General features: G+C 61.7%; 1 protein-coding gene across 4 annotated transcripts in view; it reads left to right on the plus strand.

The window, feature by feature from the left end:
• Nucleotides 1-5,177: 5,177 nt before the first annotated feature.
• Nucleotides 5,178-15,236, plus strand: part of ZC3H14 (zinc finger CCCH-type containing 14) — a 33,100-nt gene continuing 23,041 nt past the window's right edge. For 2 of the 4 annotated variants that reach the window (XM_075331056.1, XM_075331057.1), the window contains exon 1: nt 5,178-5,287. In XM_075331056.1, coding sequence (XP_075187171.1) covers nt 5,252-5,287 — 36 coding nt within the window. In that variant the 5' untranslated portion in view covers nt 5,178-5,251. The remainder of the gene's footprint in view (nt 5,288-15,236) is intronic. The other 2 variants (XM_075331058.1, XM_075331059.1) reach the window with 1 other exon arrangement.

A 15,236-nucleotide genomic window follows, 5' to 3' on the forward strand; every position in this document is an offset into this window, starting at 1 on the left:
CTGGCATCAGACGGACCTGGCATTAGATGGACCTGGTATTAGATGGCAGAGGGTGGCATTAGATGGACCTGGTATTAGATGGCAGAGGGTGGCATTAGATGGACCTGGCATTAGATGGCAGAGGGTGGCATTAGATGGACCTGGTATTAGATGGCAGAGGGTGGCATTAGATGGACCTGGCATTAGATGGACAGAGGGTGGCATTAGATGGACCTGGCATCGGATGGACAGAGGGTGGCATCAGATGGACCTGGCATTAGATGGACAGAGGGTGGCATTAGATGGACCTGGCATCAGATGGACAGAGGGTGGCATCAGATGGACCTGGCATTAGATGGACACAGGGTGGCATTAGATGGACCTGGCATTAGATGGCAGAGGGTGGCTTTAGATGGACCGGGCATTAGATGGACCTGGCATTAGATGGACAGAGGGTGGCATCAGATGGACCTGGCATTAGATGGACCGGGCATTAGATGGGCAGAGGGTGGCATCAGATGGACCTGGCATTAGATGGACCGGGCATCAGATGGACAGAGGGTGGCATTAGATGGACAGAGGGTGGCATCAGATGGACCAGGCATTAGATGGGCAGAGGGTGGCATCAGATGGACCTGGCATCAGATGGACCGGGCATTAGATGGCAGAGGGTGGCATCAGATGGACCTGGCATCAGATGGACCGGGCATTAGATGGGCAGAGGGTGGCATCAGATGGACCTGGCATCAGATGGACCGGGCATTAGATGGGCAGAGGGTGGCATCAGATGGACCTGGCATTAGATGGACCTGGCATTAGATAGACCTGGCATTAGATGGACCTGGCATTAGATGGACCTGGCATGGCTGGGGCTGAGGACGCTCATACGGACCAGTACCTGGGGTGGGGGGAGTGCTGGGGCTGAGGACGCTCATATGGACCAGTACCTGGGGTGGGGGGAGTGCTGGGGCTGAGGACACTCATATGGACCAGTACCTGGGGTGGGGGGAGTGCTGGGGCTGAGGACACTCATATGGACCAGTACCTGGGGTGGGGAGAGTGCTGGGGCTGAGGACACTCATATGGACCAGTACCTGGGGTGGGGGGAGTGCTGGGGCTGAGGACACTCATATGGACCAGTACCTGGGGTGGGGGGAGTGCTGGGGCTGAGGACGCTCATATGGACGGGCCACACTATTGTGACTTTGTATCATGTCCTCGGCTGTGACTGGGTCAGGGGTTCAGATTGTGCAAGTGACTGAGGATTATGCCCAGGGAGGCAGCGGCTGCTGGCAGGACTAGATCAGGACGGACAGAATTAGGTAAGGACTAGATTAGTACTAGATGGACAGAGGGTGGCATCAGACAGACCTGGCATTAGATGGACCTGGCATTAGATAGACCTGGCATTAGATGGACCTGGCATTAGATGGACCTGGCATTAGATAGACCTGGCATTAGATGGACCTGGCATCAGACAGACCTGGCATTAGATGGACCTGGCATCAGACAGACCTGGCATTAGATAGACCTGGCATTAGATGGACCTGGCATTAGATAGACCTGGCATTAGATGGACCTGGCATCAGACAGACCTGGCATTAGATGGACCTGGCATTAGATGGACCTGGCATTAGATGGACCTGGCATTAGATAGACCTGGCATTAGATGGACCTGGCATTAGATGGACCTGGCATCAGACAGACCTGGCATTAGATGGACCTGGCATCAGACAGACCTGGCATTAGATGGACCTGGCATCAGCCAGACCTGGCATTAGATAGCCCTGGCATTAGATAGCCCTGGCATTAGATGGACCTGGTATTAGATGGCAGAGGGTGGCATTAGATGGACCTGGCATTAGATAGACCTGGCATTAGATGGACCTGGCATTAGATGGACCTGGCATCAGACGGACCAGGCATTAGATAGACCTGGCATTAGATAGACCTGGCATTAGATGGACCTGGTATTAGATGGCAGAGGGTGGCATTAGATGGACCTGGCATCAGATGGACCTGGCATTAGATAGACCTGGCATTAGATGGACCTGGCATCAGACGGACCAGGCATTAGATAGACCTGGCATTAGATAGACCTGGCATTAGATGGACCTGGTATTAGATGGCAGAGGGTGGCATTAGATGGACCTGGCATCAGACAGACCTGGCATTAGATGGACCTGGCATCAGACGGACCTGGCATTAGATGGACCTGGTATTAGATGGCAGAGGGTGGCATTAGATGGACCTGGTATTAGATGGCAGAGGGTGGCATTAGATGGACCTGGCATTAGATGGCAGAGGGTGGCATTAGATGGACCTGGTATTAGATGGCAGAGGGTGGCATTAGATGGACCTGGCATTAGATGGACAGAGGGTGGCATTAGATGGACCTGGCATCGGATGGACAGAGGGTGGCATCAGATGGACCTGGCATTAGATGGACAGAGGGTGGCATTAGATGGACCTGGCATCAGATGGACAGAGGGTGGCATCAGATGGACCTGGCATTAGATGGACACAGGGTGGCATTAGATGGACCTGGCATTAGATGGCAGAGGGTGGCTTTAGATGGACCGGGCATTAGATGGACCTGGCATTAGATGGACAGAGGGTGGCATCAGATGGACCTGGCATTAGATGGACCGGGCATTAGATGGGCAGAGGGTGGCATCAGATGGACCTGGCATTAGATGGACCGGGCATCAGATGGACAGAGGGTGGCATTAGATGGACAGAGGGTGGCATCAGATGGACCAGGCATTAGATGGGCAGAGGGTGGCATCAGATGGACCTGGCATCAGATGGACCGGGCATTAGATGGCAGAGGGTGGCATCAGATGGACCTGGCATCAGATGGACCGGGCATTAGATGGGCAGAGGGTGGCATCAGATGGACCTGGCATCAGATGGACCGGGCATTAGATGGGCAGAGGGTGGCATCAGATGGACCTGGCATTAGATGGACCTGGCATTAGATAGACCTGGCATTAGATGGACCTGGCATTAGATGGACCTGGCATGGCTGGGGCTGAGGACGCTCATACGGACCAGTACCTGGGGTGGGGGGAGTGCTGGGGCTGAGGACGCTCATATGGACCAGTACCTGGGGTGGGGGGAGTGCTGGGGCTGAGGACACTCATATGGACCAGTACCTGGGGTGGGGGGAGTGCTGGGGCTGAGGACACTCATATGGACCAGTACCTGGGGTGGGGAGAGTGCTGGGGCTGAGGACACTCATATGGACCAGTACCTGGGGTGGGGGGAGTGCTGGGGCTGAGGACACTCATATGGACCAGTACCTGGGGTGGGGGGAGTGCTGGGGCTGAGGACGCTCATATGGACGGGCCACACTATTGTGACTTTGTATCATGTCCTCGGCTGTGACTGTGTCAGGGGTTCAGATTGTGCAAGTGACTGAGGATTATGCCCAGGGAGGCAGCGGCTGCTGGGCAGGACTAGATCAGGACGGACAGAATTAGGTAAGGACTAGATTAGTACTAGATGGACAGAGGGTGGCATCAGACAGACCTGGCATTAGATGGACCTGGCATTAGATAGACCTGGCATTAGATGGACCTGGCATTAGATGGACCTGGCATCAGACAGACCTGGCATTAGATAGACCTGGCATTAGATGGACCTGGCATTAGATAGACCTGGCATTAGATGGACCTGGCATCAGACGGACCTGGCATTAGATAGACCTGGCATTAGATGGACCTGGCATTAGATGGACCTGGCATTAGATGGACCTGGCATCAGACAGACCTGGCATTAGATGGACCTGGCATTAGATGGACCTGGCATTAGATGGACCTGGCATTAGATAGACCTGGCATTAGATGGACCTGGCATTAGATGGACCTGGCATTAGATGGACCTGGCATTAGATGGACCTGGCATCAGCCAGACCTGGCATTAGATGGACCTGGCATCAGACAGACCTGGCATTAGATGGACCTGGCATCAGACAGACCTGGCATTAGATGGACCTGGCATTAGATGGACCTGGCATCAGCCAGACCTGGCATTAGATAGCCCTGGCATTAGATAGACCTGGCATTAGATGGACCTGGTATTAGATGGCAGAGGGTGGCATTAGATGGACCTGGCATTAGATAGACCTGGCATTAGATGGACCTGGTATTAGATGGACCTGGTATTAGATGGCAGAGGGTGGCATTAGATGGACCTGGTATTAGATGGCAGAGGGTGGCATTATGGACCTGGCATCATTAGATGGCAGAGGGTGGCATTAGATGGACCTGGTATTAGATGGCAGAGGGTGGCATTAGATGGACCTGGCATTAGATGGACAGAGGGTGGCATTAGATGGACCTGGCATCGGATGGACAGAGGGTGGCATCAGATGGACCTGGCATTAGATGGACAGAGGGTGGCATTAGATGGACCTGGCATCAGATGGACAGAGGGTGGCATCAGATGGACCTGGCATTAGATGGACACAGGGTGGCATTAGATGGACCTGGCATTAGATGGCAGAGGGTGGCTTTAGATGGACCGGGCATTAGATGGACCTGGCATTAGATGGACAGAGGGTGGCATCAGATGGACCTGGCATTAGATGGACCGGGCATTAGATGGGCAGAGGGTGGCATCAGATGGACCTGGCATTAGATGGACCGGGCATCAGATGGACAGAGGGTGGCATTAGATGGACAGAGGGTGGCATCAGATGGACCGGGCATTAGATGGGCAGAGGGTGGCATCAGATGGACCTGGCATCAGATGGACCGGGCATTAGATGGGCAGAGGGTGGCATCAGATGGACCTGGCATCAGATGGACCGGGCATTAGATGGGCAGAGGGGGGCATTAGATGGACCGGGCATTAGATGGGCAGAGGGTGGCATCAGATGGACCTGGCATCAGATGGACAGAGGGTGGCATCAGATGGACCGGGCATTAGATGGGCAGAGGGTGGCATTAGATGGACCTGGCATCAGATGGACCGGGCATTAGATGGGCAGAGGGTGGCTTCAGATGGACCTGGGTCTTTTTCCATCCTTTGTAGATCAGATCTAGTTCTCATCCACTGACAGCAAGAAGTCATTTATGCTGTGAGGGGCGGGGCTGTAAATGATTGGCAGTAGGTGGGCGGGGCTTTACGTGACAAACCGCTGTTGGGCGGGGCTGCACTGGGTTCCAGGCTGCAGTTCGTCCTCCGCTCCGCCGGGCGTCGCGCTGCTGCTCGTTAGTAGCTGATCACTGGCCGCTGTACGGAGCCTCCTGCCCTCCCCGGCGCCATGGAGATCGGGACGGAGATCAGCCGTAAAATCCGGGTCTGTAACCGCAACTGTGTGCACAGGGGGTGTGCGCTGGGGGAGGGGGACGTGTGTATGTATTGGGGGGACCATGGTGGGGGGGACGTCTGCGTATTGTGGGGTGTGCGCTGTTGGGGGGGCGTCTGTGCATTGTGGGGTGTGCGCTGTTGGGGGGGGGCGTCTGTGCATTGTGGGGTGTGCGCTGTTGGGGGGGGGGGGGGGCGTCTGTGCATTGTGGGGTGTGCGCTGTGGGGGGGGGGGGCGTCTGTGCATTGTGGGGTGTGCGCTGTTGGGGGGGGGGGCGTCTGTGCATTGTGGGGTGTGCGCTGTTGGGGGGGGGCGTCTGTGCATTGTGGGGTGTGCGCTGTTGGGGGGGGGGGCGTCTGTGCATTGTGGGGTGTGCGCTGTTGGGGGGGGGCGTCTGTGCATTGTGGGGTGTGCGCTGTTGGGGGGGGGGGCGTCTGTGCATTGTGGGGTGTGCGCTGTTGGGGGGGGGGGCGTCTGTGCATTGTGGGGTGTGCGCTGTTGGGGGGGGGGGGCGTCTGTGCATTGTGGGGTGTGCGCTGTTGGGGGGGGGGGGCGTCTGTGCATTGTGGGGTGTGCGCTGTTGGGGGGGGGGGCGTCTGTGCATTGTGGGGTGTGCGCTGGTGGAGAGGGGGCGTCTGCATTGTGGGGTGTGCGCTGTTGGGGGGGGGGCGTCTGTGCATTGTGGGGTGTGCACTGGTGGTGAGGGGGCGTCTGTGCATTGTGGGATGTGCGCTGTTGGGGGGGGGGCGTCTGTGCATTGTGGGATGTGCGCTGTTGGGGGGGGGGCGTCTGTGCATTGTGGGATGTGCGCTGGTGGTGAGGGGGCGTCTGTGCATTGTGGGGTGTGCGCTGGTGGTGAGGGGGCGTCTGTGCATTGTGGGGTGTGCACTGGTGGTGAGGGGGCATCTGTGCATTGTGGGATGTGCACTGGTGGTGAGGGGGCGTCTGTGCATTGTGGGGTGTGCGCTGGTGGTGAGGGGGCGTCTGTGCATTGTGGGATGTGCGCTGGTGGTGAGGGGGCGTCTGCATTGTGGGGTGTGCGCTGGTGGTGAGGGGACGTCTGTGCATTGTGGGGTGTGCGCTGGTGGTGAGGGGGCGTCTGTGCATTGTGGGGTGTGCGCTGGTGGGGTGGGGGGGGGCGTCTGTGCATTGTGGGATGTGCGCTGGTGGGGTGGGGGGGGGCGTCTGTGCATTGTGGGATGTGCACTGGTGGTGAGGGGACGTCTGTGCATTGTGGGGTGTACGCTGGTGGTGAGGGAGCGTTTGTGCATTGTGGGGTGTGCGCTGGTGGTGAGGGGGACGTCTGTGCATTGTGGGGGGTAACGTCTGTGCATTGTGGGGTGTGCGCTGGTGGTGAGGGGGCGTCTGCATTGTGGGGTGTGCGCTGGTGGTGAGGGGGCGTCTGTGCATTGTGGGGTGTGCGCTGGTGGTGAGGGGGCGTCTGTGCATTGTGGGGTGTGCGCTGGTGGTGAGGGGGCGTCTGTGCATTGTGGGGTGTGCGCTGGTGGTGAGGGGACGTCTGTGCATTGTGGGGTGTGCGCTGGTGGTGAGGGGACGTCTGTGCATTGTGGGGTGTGCGCTGGTGGTGAGGGGACGTCTGTGCATTGTGGGGTGTGCGCTGTTGGGGTGGGGGGGGGCGTCTGTGCATTGTGGGATGTGCACTGGTGGTGAGGGGACGTCTGTGCATTGTGGGGTGTACGCTGGTGGTGAGGGGGCGTTTGTGCATTGTGGGGTGTGCGCTGGTGGTGAGGGGGACGTCTGTGCATTGTGGGGGGTAACGTCTGTGCATTGTGGGGGTGTGCGCTGGTGGTGAGGGGGCGTCTGTGCATTGTGGGGTGTGCGCTGGTGGTGAGGGGGCGTCTGTGCATTGTGGGGTGTGCGCTGGTGGTGAGGGGGCGTCTGTGCATTGTGGGGTGTGCGCTGGTGGTGAGGGGACGTCTGTGCATTGTGGGGTGTGCGCTGGTGGTGAGGGGGCGTCTGTGCATTGTGGGGTGTGCGCTGGTGGTGAGGTGGCGTCTGTGCATTGTGGGGTGTGCGCTGGTGGTGAGGGGGCGTCTGTGCATTGTGGGGTGTGCGCTGGTGGTGAGGGGGCGTCTGTGCATTGTGGGGTGTGCGCTGGTGGTGAGGGGACGTCTGTGCATTGTGGGGTGTGCGCTAGTGGTGAGGGGACGTCTGTGCATTGTGGGGTGTGCGCTGGTGGTGAGGGGGCGTCTGTGCATTGTGGGGTGTGCGCTGGTGGTGAGGTGGCGTCTGTGCATTGTGGGGTGTGCGCTGGTGGTGAGGGGGCGTCTGTGCATTGTGGGGTGTGCGCTGGTGGTGAGGGGGCGTCTGTGCATTGTGGGGTGTGCGCTGGTGGTGAGGGGGCGTCTGTGCATTGTGGGGTGTGCGCTGGTGGAGAGGGGACGTCTGTGCATTGTGGGGTGTGCGCTAGTGGTGAGGGGACGTCTGTGCATTGTGGGGTGTGCGCTGGTGGTGAGGGGGCGTCTGTGCATTGTGGGGTGTGCGCTGGTGGTGAGGTGGCGTCTGTGCATTGTGGGGTGTGCGCTGGTGGTGAGGGGGCGTCTGTGCATTGTGGGGTGTGCGCTGGTGGTGAGGGGGCGTCTGTGCATTGTGGGGTGTGCGCTGGTGGTGAGGGGGCGTCTGTGCATTGTGGGGTGTGCGCTGGTGGTGAGGGGACGTCTGTGCATTGTGGGGTGTGCGCTAGTGGTGAGGGGACGTCTGTGCATTGTGGGGTGTGCGCTGGTGGTGAGGGGGCGTCTGTGCATTGTGGGGTGTGCGCTGGTGGTGAGGTGGCGTCTGTGCATTGTGGGGTGTGCGCTGGTGGTGAGGGGGCGTCTGTGCATTGTGGGGTGTGCGCTGGTGGTGAGGGGACGTCTGTGCATTGTGGGGTGTGCGCTAGTGGTGAGGGGACGTCTGTGCATTGTGGGGTGTGCGCTGGTGGTGAGGGGGCGTCTGTGCATTGTGGGGTGTGCGCTGGTGGTGAGGTGGCGTCTGTGCATTGTGGGGTGTGCGCTGGTGGTGAGGGGGCGTCTGTGCATTGTGGGGTGTGCGCTGGTGGTGAGGGGGCGTCTGTGCATTGTGGGGTGTGCGCTGGTGGTGAGGGGGCGTCTGTGCATTGTGGGGTGTGCGCTGGTGGTGAGGGGGCGTCTGTGCATTGTGGGGTGTGCGCTGGTGGTGAGGGGACGTCTGTGCATTGTGGGGTGTGCGCTAGTGGTGAGGGGACGTCTGTGCATTGTGGGGTGTGCGCTGGTGGTGAGGGGGCGTCTGTGCATTGTGGGGTGTGCGCTGGTGGTGAGGTGGCGTCTGTGCATTGTGGGGTGTGCGCTGGTGGTGAGGGGGCGTCTGTGCATTGTGGGGTGTGCGCTGGTGGTGAGGGGGCGTCTGTGCATTGTGGGGTGTGCGCTGGTGGTGAGGGGGCGTCTGTGCATTGTGGGGTGTGCGCTGGTGGAGAGGGGACGTCTGTGCATTGTGGGGTGTGCGCTGGTGGTGAGGGGGCGTCTGTGCATTGTGGGGTGTGCGCTGGTGGTGAGGGGGCGTCTGTGCATTGTGGGGTGTGCGCTGGTGGTGAGGGGGCGTCTGTGCATTGTGGGGTGTGCGCTGGTGGTGAGGGGGCGTCTGTGCATTGTGGGGTGTGCGCTGGTGGTGAGGGGGCGTCTGTGCATTGTGGGGTGTGCGCTGGTGGTGAGGGGGCGTCTGTGCATTGTGGGGTGTGCGCTGGTGGTGAGGGGGCGTCTGTGCATTGTGGGGTGTGCGCTGGTGGTGAGGGGGCGTCTGTGCATTGTGGGGTGTGCGCTGGTGGTGAGGGGGCGTCTGTGCATTGTGGGGTGTGCGCTGGTGGTGAGGGGGCGTCTGTGCATTGTGGGGTGTGCGCTGGTGGTGAGGGGGCGTCTGTGCATTGTGGGGTGTGCGCTGGTGGGGGGGGGGGCGTCTGTGCATTGTGGGGTGTGCGCTGGTGGGGGGGGGGGCGTCTGCATTGTGGGGTGTGCGCTGGTGGTGAGGGGGCGTCTGCATTGTGGGGTGTGCGCTGGTGGAGAGGGGACGTCTGCATTGTGGGGTGTGCGCTGGTGGTGAGGGGGCGTCTGTGCATTGTGGGGTGTGCGCTGGTGGTGAGGGGGCGTCTGCATTGTGGGGTGTGCGCTGGTGGTGAGGGGGCGTCTGTTCATTGTGGGGTGTGCGCTGGTGGTGAGGGGGCGTCTGTGCATTGTGGGGTGTGCGCTAGTGGTGAGGGGGCGTCTGTGCATTGTGGGGTGTGCGCTAGTGGTGAGGGGACGTCTGTGCATTGTGGGGTGTGCGCTGGTGGAGAGGGGACGTCTGTGCATTGTGGGGTGTGCGCTGGTGGTGAGGGGGCGTCTGTGCATTGTGGGGTGTGCGCTGGTGGTGAGGGGGCGTCTGCATTGTGGGGTGTGCGCTGGTGGTGAGGGGGCGTCTGTTCATTGTGGGGTGTGCGCTGGTGGTGAGGGGGCGTCTGTGCATTGTGGGGTGTGCGCTAGTGGTGAGGGGGCGTCTGTGCATTGTGGGGTGTGCGCTAGTGGTGAGGGGACGTCTGTGCATTGTGGGGTGTGCGCTGGTGGTGAGGGGGCGTCTGCGTATTGTGGGGTGTGCGCTGGTGGTGAGGGGACGTCTGTGCATTGTGGGGTGTGCGCTGGTGGTGAGGGGACGTCTGTGCATTGTGGGGTGTGCGCTGGTGGTGAGGGGACGTCTGTGCATTGTGGGGTGTGCGCTGGTGGTGAGGGGACGTCTGTGCATTGTGGGGTGTGCGCTGGTGGTGAGGGGACGTCTGTGCATTGTGGGGTGTGCGCTGGTGGTGAGGGGACGTCTGTGCATTGTGGGATGTGCGCTGGTGGTGAGGGGGCGTCTGTGCATTGTGGGGTGTGCGCTAGTGGTGAGGGGACGTCTGTGCATTGTGGGGTGTGCGCTGGTGGTGAGGGGGCGTCTGTGCATTGTGGGGTGTGCGCTGGTGGTGAGGGGGCGTCTGTGCATTGTGGGGTGTGCGCTAGTGGTGAGGGGACGTCTGTGCATTGTGGGGTGTGCGCTGGTGGTGAGGGGGCGTCTGTGCATTGTGGGGTGTGCGCTGGTGGTGAGGGGGCATCTGTGCATTGTGGGGTGTGCGCTGGTGGTGAGGGGACGTCTGTGCATTGTGGGGGGTAACGTCTGTGCATTGTGGGGTGTGCGCTGGTGGAGAGGGGGCGTCTGTGCATTGTGGGGTGTGCGCTGGTGGTGAGGGGGCGTCTGTGCATTGTGGGGTGTGCGTTGGTGGTGAGGGGGCGTCTGTTCATTGTGGGGTGTGCGCTGGTGGTGAGGGGGCGTCTGTTCATTGTGGGGTGTGCGCTGGTGGTGAGGGGGCGTCTGTGCATTGTGGGGTGTGCGCTGGTGGTGAGGGGGCGTCTGTGCATTGTGGGGTGTGCGCTGGTGGTGAGGGGACGTCTGTGCATTGTGGGGTGTGCGCTGGTGGTGAGGGGGCGTCTGTGCATTGTGGGGTGTGCGCTGGTGGTGAGGGGGCGTCTGTGCATTGTGGGGTGTGCGCTGGTGGTGAGGGGGCGTCTGTGCATTGTGGGGTGTGCGCTGGTGGTGAGGGGGCGTCTGTGCATTGTGGGGTGTGCGCTGGTGGTGAGGGGGCGTCTGTGCATTGTGGGGTGTGCGCTGGTGGTGAGGGGGCGTCTGTGCATTGTGGGGTGTGCGCTGGTGGTGAGGGGGCGTCTGTGCATTGTGGGGTGTGCGCTGGTGGTGAGGGGGCGTCTGTGCATTGTGGGGTGTGCGCTGGTGGTGAGGGGGCGTCTGTGCATTGTGGGGTGTGCGCTGGTGGTGAGGGGGCGTCTGCATTGTGGGGTGTGCGCTGGTGGAGAGGGGACGTCTGTGCATTGTGGGGTGTGCGCTGGTGGTGAGGGGGCGTCTGCATTGTGGGGTGTGCGCTGGTGGAGAGGGGACGTCTGTGCATTGTGGGGTGTGCGCTGGTGGAGAGGGGACGTCTGTGCATTGTGGGGTGTGCGCTGGTGGTGAGGGGACGTCTGTGCATTGTGGGGTGTGCGCTGGTGGTGAGGGGTAATGTCTGTGCATTGTGGGGTGTGCGCTGGTGGTGAGGGGTACGTCTGTGCATTGTGGGGGGTAATGTCTGTGCATTGTGGGGTGTGCGCTGGGGGAGGGGGACGTGTGTATGTATTGGGGGGACCATGGTGGGGGGACGTCTGCGTATTGTGGGGTGTGCGCTGTTGGGGGGGGGGGGGCGTCTGCGTATTGTGGGGTGTGCGCTGGTGGAGAGGGGACGTCTGTGCATTGTGGGGTGTGCGCTGGTGGTGAGGGGGCGTCTGTGCATTGTGGGGTGTGCGTTGGTGGTGAGGGGGCGTCTGTTCATTGTGGGGTGTGCGCTGGTGGTGAGGGGGCGTCTGTGCATTGTGGGGTGTGCGCTGGTGGTGAGGGGACGTCTGTGCATTGTGGGGTGTGCGCTGGTGGTGAGGGGGCGTCTGTGCATTGTGGGGTGTGCGCTGGTGGTGAGGGGGCGTCTGTGCATTGTGGGGTGTGCGCTGGTGGTGAGGGGGCGTCTGTGCATTGTGGGGTGTGCGCTGGTGGTGAGGGGGCGTCTGTGCATTGTGGGGTGTGCGCTGGTGGTGAGGGGGCGTCTGTGCATTGTGGGGTGTGCGCTGGTGGTGAGGGGGCGTCTGTGCATTGTGGGGTGTGCGCTGGTGGTGAGGGGGCGTCTGTGCATTGTGGGGTGTGCGCTGGTGGTGAGGGGGCGTCTGTGCATTGTGGGGTGTGCGCTGGTGGTGAGGGGGCGTCTGTCCATTGTGGGGTGTGCGCTGGTGGTGAGGGGGCGTCTGTGCATTGTGGGGTGTGCGCTGGTGGTGAGGGGGCGTCTGTGCATTGTGGGGTGTGCGCTGGTGGTGAGGGGGCGTCTGTGCATTGTGGGGTGTGCGCTGGTGGTGAGGGGGCGTCTGTGCATTGTGGGGTGTGCGCTGGTGGTGAGGGGGCGTCTGTGCATTGTGGGGTGTGCGCTGGTGGTGAGGGGGCGTCTGTGCATTGTGGGGTGTGCGCTGGTGGTGAGGGGGCGTCTGTGCATTGTGGGGTGTGCGCTGGTGGTGAGGGGGCGTCTGTGCATTGTGGGGTGTGCGCTGGTGGTGAGGGGACGTCTGTGCATTGTGGGGTGTGCGCTGGTGGTGAGGGGGACGTCTGTGCATTGTGGGGGGTAACGTCTGTGCATTGTGGGGTGTGCGCTGGTGGTGAGGGGGCGTCTGTGCATTGTGGGGTGTGCGCTGGTGGTGAGGGGGCGTCTGTGCATTGTGGGGTGTGCGCTGGTGGTGAGGGGGCGTCTGTGCATTGTGGGATGTGCACTGGTGGTGAGGGGGCGTCTGTGCATTGTGGGGTGTGCGCTGGTGGTGAGGGGACGTCTGTGCATTGTGGGGTGTGCGCTGGTGGTGAGGGGGACGTCTGTGCATTGTGGGGGGTAACGTCTGTGCATTTTGTGGGGTGTGCGCTGGTGGTGAGGGGGCGTCTGTGCATTGTGGGGTGTGCGCTGGTGGTGAGGGGGACGTCTGTGCATTGTGGGGGGTAACGTCTGTGCATTGTGGGGTGTGCGCTGGTGGTGAGGGGGCGTCTGTGCATTGTGGGGTGTGCGCTGGTGGTGAGGGGGCATCTGTGCATTGTGGGGTGTGCGTTGGTGGTGAGGGGGGCGTCTGTTCATTGTGGGGTGTGCGCTGGTGGTGAGAGGGCGTCTGTGCATTGTGAGGGGGCGTCTGTGCATTGTGGGGTGTGCGCTGGTGGTGAGGGGGCGTCTGTGCATTGTGGGGTGTGCGCTGGTGGTGAGGGGGCGTCTGTGCATTGTGGGGTGTGCGCTAGTGGTGAGGGGGCGTCTGCATTGTGGGGTGTGCGCTAGTGGTGAGGGGGCGTCTGTGCATTGTGGGGTGTGTGCTGGTGGTGAGGGGGCGTCTGTGCATTGTGGGGTGTGCGCTGGTGGTAAGGGGGCGTCTGTGCATTGTGGGGTGTGCGCTGGTGGAGAGGGGGCGTCTGTGCATTGTGGGGTGTGCGCTGGTGGAGAGGGGACGTCTGTGCATTGTGGGGTGTGCGCTGGTGGTGAGGGGGCGTCTGTGCATTGTGGGGTGTGCGCTAGTGGTGAGGGGGCGTCTGTGCATTGTGGGGTGTGCGCTGGTGGTGAGGGGGCGTCTGTGCATTGTGGGGTGTGCGTTGGTGGTGAGGGGGCGTCTGTTCATTGTGGGGTGTGCGCTGGTGGTGAGGGGGCGTCTGTTCATTGTGGGGTGTGCGCTGGTGGTGAGGGGACGTCTGTGCATTGTGGGGTGTGCGCTGGTGGTGAGGGGACGTCTGTGCATTGTGGGGTGTGCGCTGGTGGTGAGGGGGCGTCTGTGCATTGTGGGGTGTGCGCTGGTGGTGAGGGGGCGTCTGTGCATTGTGGGGTGTGCGCTGGTGGTGAGGGGGCGTCTTTGCATTGTGGGGTGTGCGCTGGTGGTGAGGGGGCGTCTGTGCATTGTGGGGTGTGCGCTGGTGGTGAGGGGGCGTCTGTGCATTGTGGGGTGTGCGCTGGTGGTGAGGGGGCGTCTGTGCATTGTGGGGTGTGCGCTGGTGGTGAGGGGGCGTCTGTGCATTGTGGGGTGTGCGCTGGTGGTGAGGGGGCGTCTGTGCATTGTGGGGTGTGCGCTGGTGGTGAGGGGGCGTCTGTGCATTGTGGGGTGTGCGCTGGTGGTGAGGGGGCGTCTGTGCATTGTGGGGTGTGCGCTGGTGGTGAGGGGGCGTCTGTGCATTGTGGGGTGTGCGCTGGTGGTGAGGGGGCGTCTGTGCATTGTGGGGTGTGCGCTGGTGGTGAGGGGGCGTCTGTGCATTGTGGGGTGTGCGCTGGTGGTGAGGGGGCGTCTGTGCATTGTGGGGTGTGCGCTGGTGGTGAGGGGGCGTCTGCATTGTGGGGTGTGCGCTGGTGGAGAGGGGACGTCTGTGCATTGTGGGGTGTGCGCTGGTGGAGAGGGGACGTCTGTGCATTGTGGGGTGTGCGCTGGTGGTGAGGGGACGTCTGTGCATTGTGGGGGGTAACGTCTGTGCATTGTGGGGTGTGCGCTGGTGGTGAGGGGGCGTCTGTGCATTGTGGGGTGTGCGCTGGTGGTGAGGGGGACGTCTGTGCATTGTGGGGGGTAACGTCTGTGCATTGTGGGGTGTGCGCTGGTGGTGAGGGGGCGTCTGTGCATTGTGGGGTGTGCGCTGGTGGTGAGGGGGCGTCTGTGCATTGTGGGGTGTGCGCTGGTGGTGAGGGGGCGTCTGTGCATTGTGGGGTGTGCGCTGGTGGTGAGGGGGCGTCTGTGCATTGTGGGGTGTGCGCTGGTGGTGAGGGGGCGTCTGTGCATTGTGGGATGTGCACTGGTGGTGAGGGGGCGTCTGTGCATTGTGGGGTGTGCACTGGTGGTGAGGGGGCGTCTGTGCATTGTGGGGTGTGCGCTGGTGGTGAGGGGACGTCTGTGCATTGTGGGGTGTGCGCTGGTGGTGAGGGGGACGTCTGTGCATTGTGGGGGGTAACGTCTGTGCATTGTGGGGTGTGCGCTGGTGGTGAGGGGGCGTCTGTGCATTGTGGGGTGTGCGCTGGTGGTGAGGGGGACGTCTGTGCATTGTGGGGGGTAACGTCTGTGCATTGTGGGGTGTGCGCTGGTGGTGAGGGGGCGTCTGTGCATTGTGGGGTGTGCGCTGGTGGTGAGGGGGCATCTGTGCATTGTGGGGTGTGCGTTGGTGGTGAGGGGGGCGTCTGTTCATTGTGTGGTGTGCGCTGGTGGTGAGGGGGCGTCTGTGCATTGTCATTGTGGGGTGTGCGCTGGTGGTGAGGGGGCGTCTGTGCATTGTGGGGTGTGCGCTGGTGGTGAGAGGGCGTCTGTGCATTGTGGGGTGTGCGCTGGTGGTGAGGGGGCGTCTGTGCATTGTGGGGTGTGCGCTGGTGGTGAGGGGGCGTCTGTGCATTGTG

The sequence above is a fragment of the Anomaloglossus baeobatrachus genome, chromosome 12 (assembly GCF_048569485.1).
Source record: "Anomaloglossus baeobatrachus isolate aAnoBae1 chromosome 12, aAnoBae1.hap1, whole genome shotgun sequence".
In the NCBI taxonomy this organism is placed as follows: Eukaryota; Metazoa; Chordata; class Amphibia; order Anura; family Aromobatidae; genus Anomaloglossus; species Anomaloglossus baeobatrachus.